We start from the raw sequence: 17,547 nt of genomic DNA, 5'->3' as shown, positions 1-17,547 counted from the left end.
CAATAAGGGGCCGTCCATAAATGACGTCACGCGATTTTGGACGATTTTTTACCCGACCCCCCCTCAAATATGACGTCACAAAGCTCTGCCCCCCCCCAAAAAAAATAAAACATGCTTCAAATCGCTTTAAACTATTGTGTTTGTAGTGCGTATTTAATGCGCCGCTGCACTCTGATGTTGTAGGAGAATACATTGATTAAAAAGTCTATTTAATTAAGTAGAACGTGTTGTTTATATTTATTAAAAGTTGCGCATTTTGATGTGACGTCACATTTCTCACCCCCCCCCCCCCTCGTCACACATCGTCACAAATTTCTGACCCCCCCCCCTCCCCTAGATGCGTGACGTCATTTATGGACGGCCCCTAAGATTCACACTAATAGGCAATTCATAATAAATTGGTAATCTACAGATCTGTCAATGGATAAAGGCATCTTCATGCAGTGTTCGTCATGGGGGCTGTTTGACGATGCCGCACAGATGGATTCAGGAATCCACTGCTGTAGCGTCGTCTGTCACGTGCACACGCAATTATTAATTGTCTACGTTCCTGTAATATGTTCACAAGAATACAAACAGCCAATACGTAGACAGACATTACGTACAAAGATAAAGACCCCCCGTGTAGTCGAGTAGGCTGCTGAGACAAGTGCTGTTAGTGAAGGCCCGGGGTGAATATTCATTGGCCGTGAGCGGGAATCGAACTCAGGGTTCTGGGGGATATCCAGGCGCGGCTCAAACACCACGCGTCATTGATGTTAGCTGTTGGGAATCGAACCAGACGATGCGGTTTGCAGCGAGTACGCTCACCAAAATCAAACTTATCTTACATACAAAGACAAGATACCCCGTATAGCCTTAACAGACTGTTGGGGCAAGTGCTGTTAGCGAGCACTTATGAAGATCGGCACGGCACCACGAGGGGGTGGGTGACCAGCACCACGCCCGGCCGCCTTTGTCTCCCCACCAGGTACCCATTTGAAGCTGAGTCGACTTAGGGGAGGTCTAGGACCGGTTCAGATAATCGCTATCACTGGGTGTTGACGGCCGTGAGCGGGAATCGAACTCGGGTGGCTGGTGGTTCGCAGCGCGTCGCGCTAACCGCTGCACCACCGCTCCTGCTTAAAGCGCACACATTTCATGCGCAGCGCAGATCGCGTGTCTTTAAAAGCTCCCCCCGCCCTCTCCCCCCCCCCGCCGCCTCCATCCCCTCTCGCCCCCTCCCTCTGGACACGCACGGCTGGCATTGACGTCACAGTCAGGCGCTCTTTGTCGCCTGCCTCTCCCTCTCGCTCTCTCTCTCTCCCGGGCCATCCCCAACCCGTAGCAGCGCTTCGTGCAGCAGCCTTCCCAAAATATTCGCGCCATCTCTGAGTCGCCGGAGCGGACGGGCGAGCGGGCGATGGAGCGAGAGAGCGAGTGGATAAAACGGCGTCCGTGAGAAATGCACCGAATCAGCGTCCCACGAAAGACGCGCAACTTGCTGGCAACTTTCAGGCACCCACAAGGTCACTTGAAAAAGAGTTGCCCCCTAACAAACAAAAAATTACCTTCCCCCAAACTTGTTGGACAGAGGGGGGGGGGGGAGCACAGCGCAACTGCGGGAGCGATAGCGCTGCACGGCGGCTCCTCCGGATGTGCCGGGGTGTCGTTGGACACGATGTCCGACGTTGCGCTCCACGTGCCGGGAGCTTCCTCGGCAATTGAACGGAGCAGTTTAAATTTTGACCCTCAATTTGCCGAGGCTTGCCGCGGCTGCTGCCGCTTCTGCTGCTGCCGCTTCTGCTGCTGCTGCTTCTGCTGCTGCTGCTGGTGGCGTTGTTGATTTCCTTCGTCGGGGAGGAACCCAGATTAGCCAGAGAGGTGGAATCGTTGCGAGGATAAACCACAGCGGAGATGGAGCGATGAAATTGGTTCGTGGAAAACTGAACACCTAACAAAGTAATTTTTATTCTTACCGGGCAAGGCTCGCTTAGCTACATCGCTCTCTTATCCAGAACCGACCTAGCCTCAGTTGAAAGTGGCTCATCACGTGGAAATGTATAGCACCCAAAAACTCTAAAACGCCCGTTGTGGAGGGGAAAATCCGGAGGACCCGGAGAAAAATCCACGCGACCACGGGGAGAGAAAACGTGCAAACTCCAAATCAAAACAGCAGGTTAAATCTTGACGTAAAGCTTTCGTGACTGCGGGAATCCATATTCTTTGGGTCTTTCGGTAAAGTCACGTAGATGGTTCAAATAAAATAACAAAAAAAACCTACGCCGCTGTTAGCGAGCAGCTAACCTATGAAGGCCGGTACGGTGCACACGAGGGGTTGGGTGGCCAGCACCACGTGTTCCTTACCTTTAGCCCCACGTTCACGACAGCAGCATGTGCGCGCGCGTGTGTTTACCGCGTTGAAATCCAACTCCGTGTCGTGACATCTTCCACCAGAAAAGGCCTCACTCCTGACCCCGGCACTATTTGCTCGGGTGGGCCGCTCGCCGTAGGGTCACGAGGCCAACTTCTTGATTAAAGCGTGTTTGCTTTCATAAAGGTATCCTCGTCCTCAAATGCATGTGTTTAATACCACCCAAAGCATTGAACCATCACGAAGCGCGGTCACACGTCGGTCATGCCTTATGACCAAATCCACCCTGACATGCGACAATGTCGCCGGATCTCGTCAACCAAACTGGGTTGGCCCTTTTCATAATGACACTCGGAAGGGGCTTGACAGGTGTGATAGGCCTGCGGCTTGCCACGTGTGGCCAGGAGATGGCAGTGTTGAGTGTCACCCCCCACCACTTTTCCCCGTCGTTTGTGTGGTGGCTTTTTTCCCTTTTCCCTGGGGAATTCGGCCCCAGCACAAATCGATTAATTAATGGAAATGGCCACAACGTTCCCAATACAGAACCCCCCCCCCCCCCCCCACCGAAGAAGAGATGTGAGACTCATCAGGATTGTCCTTGGTAAATAAGTGGCGTCATTGTTACGATATCCAGTAAAACCTTGGATTGCGAGTAACTTGGTCTGCGAGTGTTTTGCAAGACGAGCACATTTTTTAGATAAATATTAATTTGATAAACGAGCGAGGTCTTGCAATACGAGTAGCACGTGTATACGCTTTGCCTGCCGAGCGTCACGTGATCACAACTGATATACGAGTGCTTTGGATTACAAACACGTTTCCGGAACGAATTATGCTCGCAATGCAAGGTTTTACTCTATATGTGTGTGCAGCGTGGTGCGTTGTAGAATCGTTCAAGAGCAGCCGACACACGCGGTTACGCCTGTAATTATTAACCAACTTACAGACATCCGTCAATTCACTGCTGGATGAATGCCTCCCCTGTACCGTGTTGGTGGCAGTGGTTTTTTTTTAAAAAACCATACTTCACCACGCCGGGCGCTGTGGCTCTCGGTCTAAGGCGTCGGGCCCAGGACTTGTTAAAGTTTCAGTGTCACTCACAACCATGGCCAGGAACTGAACTCGGGTTTAGTGGGTTCAGAACGCAGCTGGAGGAAATCGCCCGGAATCCGCCCGAACTCATCTGATCTTGGAAGCGAAGCAGGCCGTGAGCCTGATTAGTGCTGGGAATAGACACCCACCATATGTGTAACACGATAAGCAACTTCCTTGAGCTATCATTTGTGGCTGGGTCGCCTCTGAAAAATAAGATAATAGCTCAGCGGGCGTTACTTGGTAAGAAAAAAAAATAGTTGAGTTTGACTTGCATATCTTTTCAAGTGATTTGTTTACATTTCCTATACTCTGCACTCTTTTTGTGTCTTTGTATTGTGTGTTTTTGTAACGTCCTGACCAGGCCCCTACTGGACATCCGTGAAAAATATCTTTACAGCTCATCGGATTCCTCCAGTATAAATACATATCCTGAAAACAGATGTTAGGGACTGCGGGACCATGCTGATCATTGGACTGCACTTCTACGCTCCCACATCTATGCTCACCAACTTCACCAACCCGCCACCAAGGTGTGGTCAAATAATCGCCCCGACAAGCAGACTAATGCCTGCTTGCAGGTCAGGTGCTGATTCACCCTGTGCCGCACAGAGGCAGCTGCCACTGGAGGCGCCCCTAAGCTAGACCACCTAGCAATCATCAAGCCCCCTTCCTGGCAGACTAATGCCCACGTGACCCATACAGGGGCAGCTGCCACTGGAGGTGCCCCTACGCTAGACCACCTAGCAATCATCAAACCCCCTTCCTGGCAGACTAATGCCCACGTGACCCATACAGGGGCAGCTGCCACTGGAGGCGCCCCTACGCTAGACCACCTAGCAATCATCAAGCCCCCTTCCTTGCAGACTAATGCTCACGTGACCCGTACAGGGGCAGCTGCCACTGGGGGTGCCCCTACGCTAGACCACCTAGCAATCATCAACCCCCCTCCTGGCAGACTAATGCCCACGTGACCCGTACAGGGGCAGCTTCCACTGGAGGTGCCCCTACGCTAGACCACCTAGCAATCATCAACCCCCCTCCTGACAGACTAATACCCACGTGACCCGTACAGGGGCAGCTGCCACTGGGGGTACCCCTACGCTAGACCACCTAGCAATCATCAAGCCCCCCTCCTGGCAGACTAATGCCCACGTGACCCGCACAGAGGCAGCTGCCACTGGAGGTGCCCCTACGCTAGACCACCTAGCGATCATCAAGCCCCCTTCCTGGCAGACTAATGCCCACGTGACCCGCGCAGGGGCAGCTGCCACTGGAGGTGCCCCTACGCTAGACCACCTAGCAATCATCAAGCCCCCCTCCTGGCAGACTAATGCCCACGTGACCCGTACAGGGGCAGCTTCCACTGGAGGTGCCCCTACGCTAGACCACCTAGCGATCATCAAGCCCCCCTCCTGGCAGACTAATGCCCACGTGACCCGTACAGGGGCAGCTGTTACTGGGGATGCCCCCGTTCAAGTGTGTTCTAGACGAGGTGTGAAGTGTTCCCAGGGATATCAGAGGCCGCTTGATCAAAAACAAATTAAAACATGTTTAAAACATGCCCTAAAGACACAGTTCATCATCACGCAAGTCCGTCCCCAAGGACGATGAGCTCTCTTGCATCGGCAGGCAGGCATCGTTCGTCATCTCACGTGGCCGTTGCGTTTGTGACGAGCAAGACCGCCGTTTGAGCGACGCACCTTGTCGCGTAGACCGCACGCACGGTGGGCTGACGGTAACTCCTGAGATGCAGATGCACCGGTTGACACTCTAACCACTTCTAGCCCCGCGTCTCCTGGCTCGTTGTTTCTCCGTGTCTCTAAGACGCCGTCTCTCACGCAACCGAGCAGCTTCAGCCAATGCTGTGCGCCATTGACGTCTGTTTTTGTCGAGATTGTCCCACGCATTCTACAGGAATTCCACATCTTCTCAAAGTTGAGTGTGCCCGCCGCAACGCACCAACACGCGGTTCTACGTACACATTACATATATATAGTGTGTGTGTGTGTGAGTGCGCGCATGATTCAAGGCCGTTATTATATCACTCGTGGCTTGCAGCAGCAGCAGCATCAGCAGCGGCAGATCCATCCTCTAGCAGAAACCACAGCGCCCCACTTGTACCCCAAGGCGCAGGGGAGACAGGGCGGTGGTGCGGTGGTGCGCGCACAAAACAGCGAGTGCGTAATGCGGGACACAGGATACGGTCACAGGATACAGGTGACATTCGAAAGAAGATAAGCCGCGGCCGTCTCGAGTGTTAGGAAGTTGGAGGGCAGGGGTGGGTTGGGTGTGTGGGCTGGCGGCGATGGGAATGCGATGGCAGGGTGAGCAGTCCATTGATCGACTCATAGAAGGATCCGCAGGGTTTTTTTTTTACCGCAACCGCTCCTGTCCATGGGACCACCAGCCACTCGCATCTATCACTCACTCACCACGACACTCAGCCACTCACTCACCACACTGCACGGTACAACACTCAACCACTCACTCACCACGACACCCACCCACTCACTCACAACGACACTTACCCACTCACTCACAACGACACTCACCCACTCACCACAACACTCAGCCACTCACTCACCACGACACTCACCCAGTCAGTCACCACGACACTCAGCCACTCACCACGACACTCACCCACTCACTCACCACGACACTCAGCCACTCACTCACCACGACACTCACCCACCCACTCACCACACTGCAGGTCACAACACTATTCCACTCACCCACTCACTCACCACAACACTCACCCACTCACTCACCACACTGCAGGTCACAACACTATTCCACTCACCTACTCATTCACCACAACACTCACTCACCACACTGCAGGTCACAACACTATCCCACGCACCTACTCACTCACCACAACACTAACCCACTCACTCACCACAACACTCACCCACTCACTCACCACGACACTAACCCACCTAACCCACTCACTCACCACGACACTCAGCCACTCACTCACCAAGACACTCACCCAGTCACTCACCACACTGCAGGTCACAAAACTATCCCACTCACCTACTCACTCACCACAACACTCACCCACTCACTCACTCAAACAATGGCCCTTCTTTATATACGAGAGGGTCTCTCTGCTATGAAGCATTTCCATTGCCCCCAAACGTCACCGATTGGGGGTCTCGTGGTACTTTCAAATTATACAGAGATCTGTCTGCTGATGACCCAAAAGACGCCGCCTATTAACGCTGTGGGCAGCGGTCATTCGAGTCGCGAATTCACCGCCCCTCGTCCGCACGTCTCACGCGCACGCTCCACGTCAGGCATTATTCATGCGCTCCTTACCCGTCGGGGGTCAGCGAACCGGTGCCCACGTGGCCCCAATGCGCGTCAGCAAAGTAAACCAATTACTTTAATAAGCAATAAAAACTCAAACACAAATCTTTCATCTTTAACCCCCCCACACCACCCCCACCCCCCCTAAATTCTACATAGATAAATAGTAAAAACGTAGCATAGCCTAAGTCACGTGCGTTCAGCGTTACTCGATTCTTGTTTTGCACGAAGTTGCACAGGTAGCTTCTCAAGGAGGGCAGCTTTACGTAAACGTCGCAGCCCATTTGTCAATCACAATGCTGGATGAGGGCCTCCCCGTGCCTGATGCATGTCATGGAAGTTACGAGACGACCATCATGGCGAGTGCGGCCTCTGTGCGTGTGTACATTGAACTTCCTTCGCGCCGTACGTAGCCAACCGTGCTAATCGGAGGTGCGACGGTGGAAGGACAACGACAAAATCAGATATAAAGAAATGAGTTTTCAGTCGAGATTTAAAAGTGCATTGCTCCGGTGGCTTCCTAACATGGGAAGCAACAACGTTCCAGACGGCCGCAGAAGCGCGCGTCTGAAAGCGCCGTGCGATGCGGTGGCCACCGTCTTCGCTGCGAGGATGACGAGAGTTTGTGTGATGGTGGTGATAACCTCCTTGACGAGATCGGAAAGGTAGCGAAGGCGAGAGAGCACAGACGCGGTGGGGGAGAGGGAGCGTCATCCGTCAGCCCCAACGTAGACCGCAACGTGAACACGAGATGCCCACAGGCTAAAAAAAAACGTAATAATAATAGAGGCAAGGGTATGGTTTTTCTCACGTGAATAATACATTCATATTTTAATCGATAAGGCGCTATGAGCTTTACGGAACGATGTTTGTTTTTTCACGGGATTAATTCCAACTTGCCGAGTCCCATCCGCAGTGTGTGTGTTTGTGTGTGACCTGTTCGCGCTTGTCTTCTGTCCACATGCCAGTGAAAAGTGTTACTTCTCATTGTTTAAGAAATCAGATTTTCTGATTTTGATGTCCATTTGTGATTTTTTTCGTATTTCCCCAATGAATGTATTACTTTAATTTTTACTTGAATTATTTGATAAGTTGTTTTTTGATAAATGTTGAAGTGTAACTCTTGCATTTCTGCTTGTAATAGGATTTTTCCATGGGGAGAGAGACATTTTAAATGCAGGTGGCCACGCAGAAGCGTACGTGATTGACGGGAGCCTTGAACTGATGTTGATGAACAGTAAGTCCTTGTTTAATGCGCTAGATGCGTTCCTGAACAGTGCCGCGTTAAGTGAAAAAGGGGCCGTCCATAAATGACGTCACGCACCTAGGGATGCGCAACTTTAAATACATATAGACAAACACGTTGTACTTACATTTTTATTTGACGCTTTCGTGACTACAGGGATTCATATTCTTGGTTCTTTAGGTAAAGTCACGTAGAAGCGAAATAATAAAATAATAAAAATATTAAACAATTAAATTCTCACTTATTGTTTTATATTTTTAGTATTTTATTATTTCCATTCTATGTGACTTTACCCAAAGAACCAAGAACACGTTCTACTTAATTAAATAGACTTTTGAATACATGTTTTCTCCTACAACATCAGAGTGCAGCGCCACATTAAATACGCACTACAATAGCAATAGTTTAAAGCGATTTGAAGCATGTTGTATTGATTTTTGCGGGGGGGGGGGGGGCAGAGCTTTGTGACGTCATATTTGAGGGGGGGGGGGGTCTGACTTTTTGTGACGTCGTGTGACGAAAGGGGGGGGGTCAAAAATCGTCCAAAATCGCGTGACGTCCTTTATGGACGGCCCCTAACGGGTTGAGCGAAAACAATTTCCCCGTATATAGTGCAACGCGAAGGACTGAGGAGAAACGATGTACTACGACGCATACCACGCAGTGAGACGGCGGGACAAAGCACTGAGGTTACGCCGCCGCGTCGCTGTATCACTCCGCTCAGCCACAGCTCAAGAAAGTAGTTCCTCGTGGACCGCTCAGAAACCGCGTTATAACGGTAACAACCGCTGTCTAGTGGAAACGCGTTGTAGTGTGAACACTGCCAAGCGTTAACCGAGGACTTGCCTTACGTTAGACCACAAGCAAACAGAGCTTCAAATGTAAACATTTCTAATAAAACCATTCTTCATCGGTCCTTTCATAACAATCATTAGTTTTTTTCATACAATTCTCACCCCCCCCCCTCGTCACACATCGTCACAAATGTCTGACCCCCCCCCCCCCACCCTAGGTGCGTGACGTCATTTATGGACGCCCCCTAACTCCATCTTTGTGGTCCATCTTTGTATTAGTAGCAGCAGTAGATTTCCACTGCCGTCGTGGGTTCTCCAGTTTCCACTATACCACGCAACAACACCCTTTCTCTGAATAGGAATTGGCCAAACATACCAACGCACGAGCTTCTGAAAGGAATCTTAAGACCCATTGAAGATGTTCTGAATATGTGAACGACACGCACCTTTCGGATTAGCGCGGTTGACTACGACGTGCGGTGCGAAAGAAGTTCACCGTGCGAACATAAATGCAGGCCGGCCTATGCGTCACGCGCGCTCGCAGAGAAAAAAAAATGGCAACGATCATGCTTTGCTAGCACGCGATAAGTGACGTCACGCCACGACGTCACGCAGCGTCTCATCTCGACACAGTTGAAATGGGCACCCCACTCCCCCCCCAGTGCCAGCTATCCCTGTGCGGCACAAGATGACTCGGCACCTGGCCTAGAAGCGGGCATTAGTCCGCCGTTGCTGCCAGCAGTGGAGGGAAATGTTCCGCACGTGGAAGCATCAACTTCGAGTAATTTGCGGGTATTTTTTAATCCTTTATATTAAGTTCGCTTGCTTGCTTGCGCGCTTACGACCGTGCAAATCTTTCGGTCGTTTTTTAACCCACTTCCCGTGATCCAATCGAGCTGACATTTTCCACACAGACTCGTTGTGCGTGACAATTAATTTTCGGGGGAAAAAATTCCAAAATTTTACACTTTTTAGGATTTTTTTTTATATGGTTAATGGTGGCAGGCAATCATCTGACCCATAGGTGGCAGCCATCTCAAGCCAGAGGACGAGAGGACTCTAGCCGCCACGCATATAAAGGATTTATAGTGAAAAACTTTGTTTTTACGGGTTAATTTTTTTAGTTTGCAAAGTCACGAGCTCACCAGCGGTGGTCAGCCGCCTCCTTTTCACTCTTCTATCGCTACTAGCGCTGTTTAACAGTCCCTCACTGCACCGCTGTAGAGGAACACGAGTTACCGCACTGACTGTTTCGTCTCTAACTTTGTTCAGCATAGCGATACAGAAAACACGTGATGTTACCTTTTTGTATAGATAATATATCTCACATACAAATTATATCACGAGAAATGTTTTGTTATATGTGCACACATTAAAGAAGATACATCGTAACGAATATGACCCCCCCCCCCCCCTCCGACCCAATAAACCTATCACTCGCTCTGCTGGCGTTAGCCGTGACCGGAAAAATCGAACAGCAACAGTTCTTAGCTTATGGGTGCGCTAACAACTGCGCCACCGTTCCACACGTATGCGCACAGACACACTGCGAGATGAAATTAAGGCAGTGCCAAGCAGCAAAGTGAACTCAATGGCAAAGCGTGGGCAAAGGCGAGTGTATGTGACATGTGAAAAGAAATCTGGAACAAGATTATGAGTAGTAGTATTATGATGATCATTGTGTTGTACGGTACTTACATATGTTACCCATAACATCAGCAGCTTGCTGCCACTCTCCCGGTCAGGTGCAGGTATCCATTGCGACGCACAGTTGGTGGTGGCGGTGGTGGTGGCGGTGGTGATGATTTTCGTGGTGGTGGTGGTTCGTGGTGGTCATGTGATGATCGTATGTATTTGTGTGTAGATTGCCGTGCCGACCAGGAGGGAACTAGACTACTCCACTTGAAGAATACAGAGAGAGAGAGAACTAATAAATAAATATGTCAACGAGTCTCGAGGGGGAGAGGGGGGGTGTGGACGATTATCAAAGGGGGGCGTTGTCAAACGTGTGGCAGCTGAAATTATCTGACGGCGTTCCCTTTGCGCTGCTCACGGCGCGCCAGACTCGATGGACTGGTTTTTACGCAAGGGGACATTCCGAGGGCAACGTTTGACGCGCTCAACTATTATTATTTTTTTGAAGACGACGACGACGCGGTCACAGCTGTTGCTGCTGGTCGTTATTGTCATTCCTGTACGTACAAGCATTATGGGTCAAGGCGCAGCCCTGCAATTTATTGCTAGCGCAAGCTGCTAGCGGAAGGGCCTCCACTCGAGAGAGAGAGAGAGCTCTGGACAGCGCAATATGGCCTCTTGAGGGTTATCCATTACGACACGGAAGCGTCCGTCTATGAACCAGAGGTCGGCAACCAACATCAGAAGAGGAGCCGTTTCTTTCGAATTCAGTAAAAAAAAACTCAGTATTTCAAGAGCCTCAATGCACTCTGTGATGAATACAAGACGATGGTCCCTGAACGAATAACGTCACGAAGCCAGCGGTCCTTAAAGAGCCACCGCGTACTGACATATCTCGCCGTACTCGGTGATTCTAAATCTCTCGCACATCGGATCAACCCAAATGCTTGGGCATCAGTCGCAAATCGTTGAGTCCATACACAAGTGGTGGGGTGGGGCGCGTTACATGAATCTCTCCCCAACACCGGCGTGCTTGGAGACAAACAGAATGGGCGAAATGCCCTGAAGCTTCCGCACTTACGGTGGGCAATTATAGTCACGGACTCTGCGGGAACGCCTGGGCTGTTATTAGCTCACCCGTGACTGCTCAGGAATGCACACAACTATGAAATGTCATTATGCACGCACGGCCCTTTTTTTAAATCCACTGCTGGATGAGGAACCTCCTCCTCGGCGTGTCCGGGAGTTGTCAAGCGAAGCGGACGACCCGGATTAGATTCCCGTCCGCTGCCAACACCGGTAAATCTGAACAGGTCCTGGGCCTCCCCTAAGTCGACTCAGCCTCACGAAGGCGAAGGTAGCGGAGCCTCAGAACGCAGGACGGACGGACGGACTTATCCCGACGCTTGCACGCACATCACGTGGCGTACAACGTTTGTTTGCGTTTGTTTAGAATTAGCCCTGTATGGACACGATTTGCGATGGTCACAATGGCAACAGATCTTTACGATTCCAGCCTATCGGGTGAAACCCAAAGCCGTAATTATAATAGATATTGGGGGGGACACATCAAATATGCTCAAAATGCCCCCCCCCAATATATTGCTATAAAATAGATTTCTGTTTATATTATTGTGGTTATGGTTGTACTTTATTAATCCCTAATCTCTGCCGTTACATACAATGAAACAAGAAAAGGTAAAGAAGAAAAAACAGAGCAATGTAATACAATACACTATTAGACATTATTGTAAAAAATAAATAAAAAGTCCATCCCATGTGTTATTGATATTTGTAATATTTTAGGCAAAAAATTAGTTTTTTTTTTTAATTCTGAGGGGGGGGGACCCTCACATCCCCTGGAAGATTTTGGCCCCCCAATGTTGACTCCATGGCTACGGCCTTGGTGCAAACGGTTGATATTGTGAAGTTTGTGAACTGTGACCCACCCCCCCGCCGCCCTGTATTGGAGACGTTATATTTGGTGCATAAAATAAATAAATAAATACATTTGTTCCAGCGGTCACAATAACTCGTGAGTGGAAGGCGTTGTGGCAGTAGTGACAGTAGCCCATTGAACAACACGTGGCCAACAGCTACACCTCTTACCTGCTCATAGCAAAAGAAAAACAAATAAAAGCAGACCATGTCCCCTTCACATGCCTGTCTGTCTCCACACAAGCCCCTACGCACACCGCCAGCCACATGGACTTCTGGGAGTGCATAATTTCAGCAGCATTGTTTCATGACAAGCAAAACTGGTTTTGACACGCAGCGTCTCATCAGCAGCCTTGCATGAATCAATATTGGAGAAACTCTTGCCGACGAAGTGACGCAAAATTACGTATACAGTCTTGACTTAGAGCTTTCGTGACTGCAGGAATTCATATTCTTTGGGTCTTTCGGTAAAGTGACGTAACTAGGTTCAAATAAAATAACAAAAAACTACGACGTTTCGATCGCAACACAAGCGGTCATCATCAGGTAGAAATGTCGTAATTTTTTTGTTATTTTCTTGTCATTTTCTTTGAACCTATCTACGTGACTTTACCGAAAGACCCAAAGAATGGGTATACGGTGCATCGCGAAACACAATTCCTAATAATCATGAGCGTCCTTGTGGAGAATATAAATGACAAAGCAAATCGGAAGACGACAGGTTTCCTTCAGCTATCCATCTCTCCACGTAGCAAAATAAATCGGTCCAGAGTTTTCCTTGAATCAACGCTGCTGAAACTGTACCCTCTCAGAAAGCCGTGCGGCTGATGAGATTCGTAATGTTTGTTTTCATTAAAATTTTCATGTGGACAGGCAAATATGAATTCATTGTCCGCTCATTTCTGTGTTGTTTAATAAAAGCGATTAATTTCACAACGGCCATCTAACACTAGAGCTTCACTTCCGCCGGGTTTATCGAGGACGGTGATTCGGAAATACATTTCTCCACCCGGCACACCACATCCTACTTACATTTCACCACGTCTGTGGCTATCGTAGACACGTGTCTGATTAGCACGGTTGGCTACGTACTATGAGAAATAAGTTCCCCAAAAATGTGTCAATCCACCGCTCCGGATGAAATGTGCTCTTGTGAAGTTTGCAGCGTCGCTGAATTTGTATCCAAAACAATTGCACGACAATCTGCACGAACTGGGTCAGTGCGTGTGGTGCTCTGTCACTGAGACGAGGGTGATCTCGAGCACTGGCCGGCAAAGGCGGGGGCGTCTTCGTTTCGGCACGTGATCAATGTTACGTGAAAACAAATATTCTATAAAGGTAATGGTACTTCATATAATGCATGATACTGACGACGATGTCATGGGTTGCCGGTGTTTGTGATTAACATGTATCTGCCAGGTGTTGTTGGTTGTTGTGTGCTCCTGTTTGCGCGTGTTTATCTTGCACACATAACCGTGTAGAATAATATTCGGACACTTATAAGGCGCCTTTCACGACGTCTCAAGGTGCCACATGCCGTGGCGTTATTCATGCTGTAGTTGTCTATTTTGCAATATTTTTGGCATCCTTGTTTTTTTTCTCCCAATATTTATTGCCCATTTTTCTCAACCGATATTTCAACACTGCATAAACGTTTTTTGAATAATAATAATTTCAATTTATAAAGCGCCTTTAAACAATCGTTCTCAGGGCGCCAATGAATGAATGGTTTCTCCTCACCTTACACTTACAGTGAACGCATGTATGCAAATGTAGTAACTTATATACACGTGCTTTCTGTCTACTTCGCAATATTTGCATTGTTAATCATTTGCACGTGACACATTGCACTGACCAATCATCCTCGATGACGCAACGCAAGCTTATGCATTCACCATGATCATTATCAAGTCGGTGGCAGCCGTGAGCAGTCCGCTCGCTGGATGTATCAAGGCCTCCGAAGTTGTCACCGTCTCTCACAACCCTACGCTGTAGCAGTCCACCTCGCACCCGCACACGCGCTCATTTCATAGCTCCATCTCCGCGCCGCGATCCCTCCTTGGGCTTCCATTCCGACCTTCGTCTTGACCACCGCTCCTCGACCTTTCTCAGTCACGTGCACTGCCCAAGTCCATTTACTCTGCACATCATTTGCATGTAAAGTGGTTTCACCGCGCGCGCGTGCGTTTGTTGTGATGCGCGTGCCCCCCCCCCCTCTCTCGGTCTCTCGTCGTCAATCCGATGCCTGGCATGAATGCAAAAAAAACCGGCGTGCAATTCAACTTTGCGATGCTGAAACCCACCGCACGCGTGCACATCGCCTTCCTTGGCAATCCATCTCGCACCTGCGCGCGCACACGGCCCGAGGTCCGAGCTCCGTATCTCGGACACCTCCCCCCCCCACCACCTCGTCCAACATTCGTCTCAACCACCTGAGCGTCATTGCCTCCGAGCGACGCGTTCTGCCCCGAGCTCACCATGACTTTTAAAAAAAAACGAAAGTGTCACACACTTGAGTCTCGGCGGACGCCTCCGCAGAGGTGCCGGTGCGAGCAAGGGGTCATCAGATGCACGCCGAGTCGATCCGCTTGCCGGGAACAAAGTGGCCAGCGGAGAGCGACAATGCGAGCAAACCACACTGCCCACACGCGGCGTGTGTGCAGGCATACACAGCGTGTCAATAAGTGGAGCTTTGCGTGCGTTTCAGTCGTGCACCCAGCGGGGCTCGCGTCAATTCGCGGGACACGCACGCGCGCGCGCACCACGCAATCAAAATGATGGTCACGTCAAGCCCATCGCTGTCCCCGCATACACCACACAACAACAACAACAAAGATATACCTAACCCCTTCCCCCCAGACTGCTGGGGCGAGTGCTGTTAGCGAGCACCTCTGTAAGGGCACACACGGGCGCACGGAATGCGGTGGCGTGGTGAGGCACGACGCTCATGCGGTCCTCTCTGTCTCTCTGTCTCCCTCCACCGTGCTGATGTTGACAACGCCTCTGATACTCATGCAAGGCGGAATCAACCTCGACGGTTGCACACACACACACACACAACACACACACACAACACACACATACACACCACACACACACACCACACACACACTACACACACAAACCACACACACACCACACACACAACACACACACAACACACACCACACACCACACACACAACACACACAAACCACACACACCCACCCACACACAACACACACAACACACACACCACACACACACAACACACACAAACCACACACAACACACACACAACACACACACAACACACACAACACACAACACACACCTGGAATATAAGATGCATGCTCGAGCCACTCACCTTCGCCATGCTCAATGCTGTCCTTCGTCTTGAGCGAGGACGATGACGAAGACGACGACGGAGATGAAGACGATGCCGACGACGACGACGATGATGACGACGACGGTGATGATGATGAAGATGAATGTTGTAATCCATCTTCGCCCGCTCTTCGTTTCTTCGACATTTGCCGGCTATTTGACATCGAGTGTGAGTGTGTGTGTGGGGGGGGTAGCAGGGTAGGTGGGTAAGGTAGAGGAGTGTTCTCTACCGCGGGAGCTTACATGGTCTTTCTGACAATCTCAGGCGCGACCGCGCACGGAGCTGCCGATCTTCGTGTCGCCACGAGGCGCCGTCGTGCCTCGCGGTGCCGTTGCGTTCATGCCGAGCCGGGGAACAAGCCGGGAGAGACACGAAAAAAATCTACAAAAACAAAAGTCTCAAAGCACCAAGGGCCCTCCGTTCGTTCCCCACTATCTCTCTGCCACACACACACACACGCGCGCACTCTCTGTATGCGTCCACCACCCCCCGCGTATCCTCCCTCCCTCTACCCCAGACGCACACTGACTGCACTCAGCCTCGGCTATATCTCTCTCTCCCCATGAGCGCGCACACACAATCAGCCCGTACGCTCGCTCTCTCTCTCTCTGTTTTTCTCTTTCCCTCCAGCCTCTCCTCTACCCCCTCCCCCTGACTCTCTCGCCCACCTCTCCCTTCCTCTCTCTCTCTCCTTCGGTTAACACACCTCCCTCCCAGCTTCCCTCATTCTCCACTCTCTCTCTCTCTCTCTTGCTCGCCCACTCACTCCGCACGTGCAGTCGTCAGCAGCGTGGCTCACGATGAACATTCTGCTGCTACGCGCCACTTTCTCTTCGACAATTCGCGGTCACCGAGGAGTGAACCTGCCGCGGCTTTTAAGGGTTCAGAGATGGCCGCAATGGCTTGGCTCACGACATTGCCGGTGGAAGGGGCCTCGACTAAAGGGAGCTGTTAGAGAGCGCCGCTAGATGGTCCTTTGGCCTACTCTTCCACGCTGCTCAGACGTCTTGGAAGAGGTAAGGCAATCGTCCCCACTGCTATAAAATCGTTTAACGCGACACTGTAGCAGTATGATCAATCCTGTAGGGGATTGGTAATCGAAGTTAGAGCGAAACTACGTGATTCACTGCCAGTTATGTACCGAAAATACGACTCTTTCCTGTTAATTGTAAGTCACCTTTGCGATCTGCAGCCACATTTGGTTCACGGGGGTTGTGTTTGACCATACTTCTCCACGCTGGTCATCGCGGTTTGGTGGGGGGTGGCAACCATAACCGGTTCGAGTATCGCTCGCCGATGGCGTTAGCCGTGGTCGGAAATCGATATCGAGTCACCTGCTTCTCAGCGCGCTGTGCTAACCGCTGCGCCACCGCTCCCCCAGGCACCCCACTCAGCAACGCTCATTGACCTCGCTCGTGGCCGTAGACTTCTCTAGCAGCGGTCTCCTCGCATCTCAGTCGCGTTCCGTTCGCTGTCCGCTGTTAATTCCGTGCTCAGCGGACCTCGGGCGTGAGGCTATAAGAAGACAAGGTCAATGTGCAGGGCGCCCATAGCAACTGGTGTTGTGCACCATCGCCCGTGACCGTGCGGAACCAACTTGCGGGTCGTCGTTTATTGCACGAGAGAGGGAGGGAGGGAGAGGCCGTTAATCAATAGACGACTCACACGCGCTGGGCTGTAACATCAACAGCACCAACACGCGGAGTTCGCCTTCCATCCACGCGCATGCCTGCGCATGCATTGTGGACCCCCCCCCCCCTCCCGTAACCCACTCCACCCCAACGCTCCCATCGCATACAACCGCAGACCT

General features: G+C 50.8%; 1 protein-coding gene across 1 annotated transcript in view; it reads right to left on the bottom strand.

Annotated features, from left to right (window-relative positions):
• Positions 1-16,212, bottom strand: part of PDE10A (phosphodiesterase 10A) — a 139,014-nt gene extending 122,802 nt beyond the window's left edge. The window contains 1 exon segment of the mRNA XM_061568096.1: positions 15,717-16,212. Within this exon segment, the coding sequence (XP_061424080.1) occupies positions 15,717-15,900 (184 nt within the window). The 5' untranslated portion in view covers positions 15,901-16,212.
• Positions 16,213-17,547: the final 1,335 nt, after the last annotated feature.

Source organism: Lethenteron reissneri, chromosome 5, assembly GCF_015708825.2.
Source record: "Lethenteron reissneri isolate LAM-NWPU_2019-01 chromosome 5, ASM1570882v1, whole genome shotgun sequence".
NCBI classification, from domain to species: domain Eukaryota; kingdom Metazoa; phylum Chordata; class Hyperoartia; order Petromyzontiformes; family Petromyzontidae; genus Lethenteron; species Lethenteron reissneri.
This window is presented reverse-complemented; position numbering and strand designations above follow the sequence as displayed.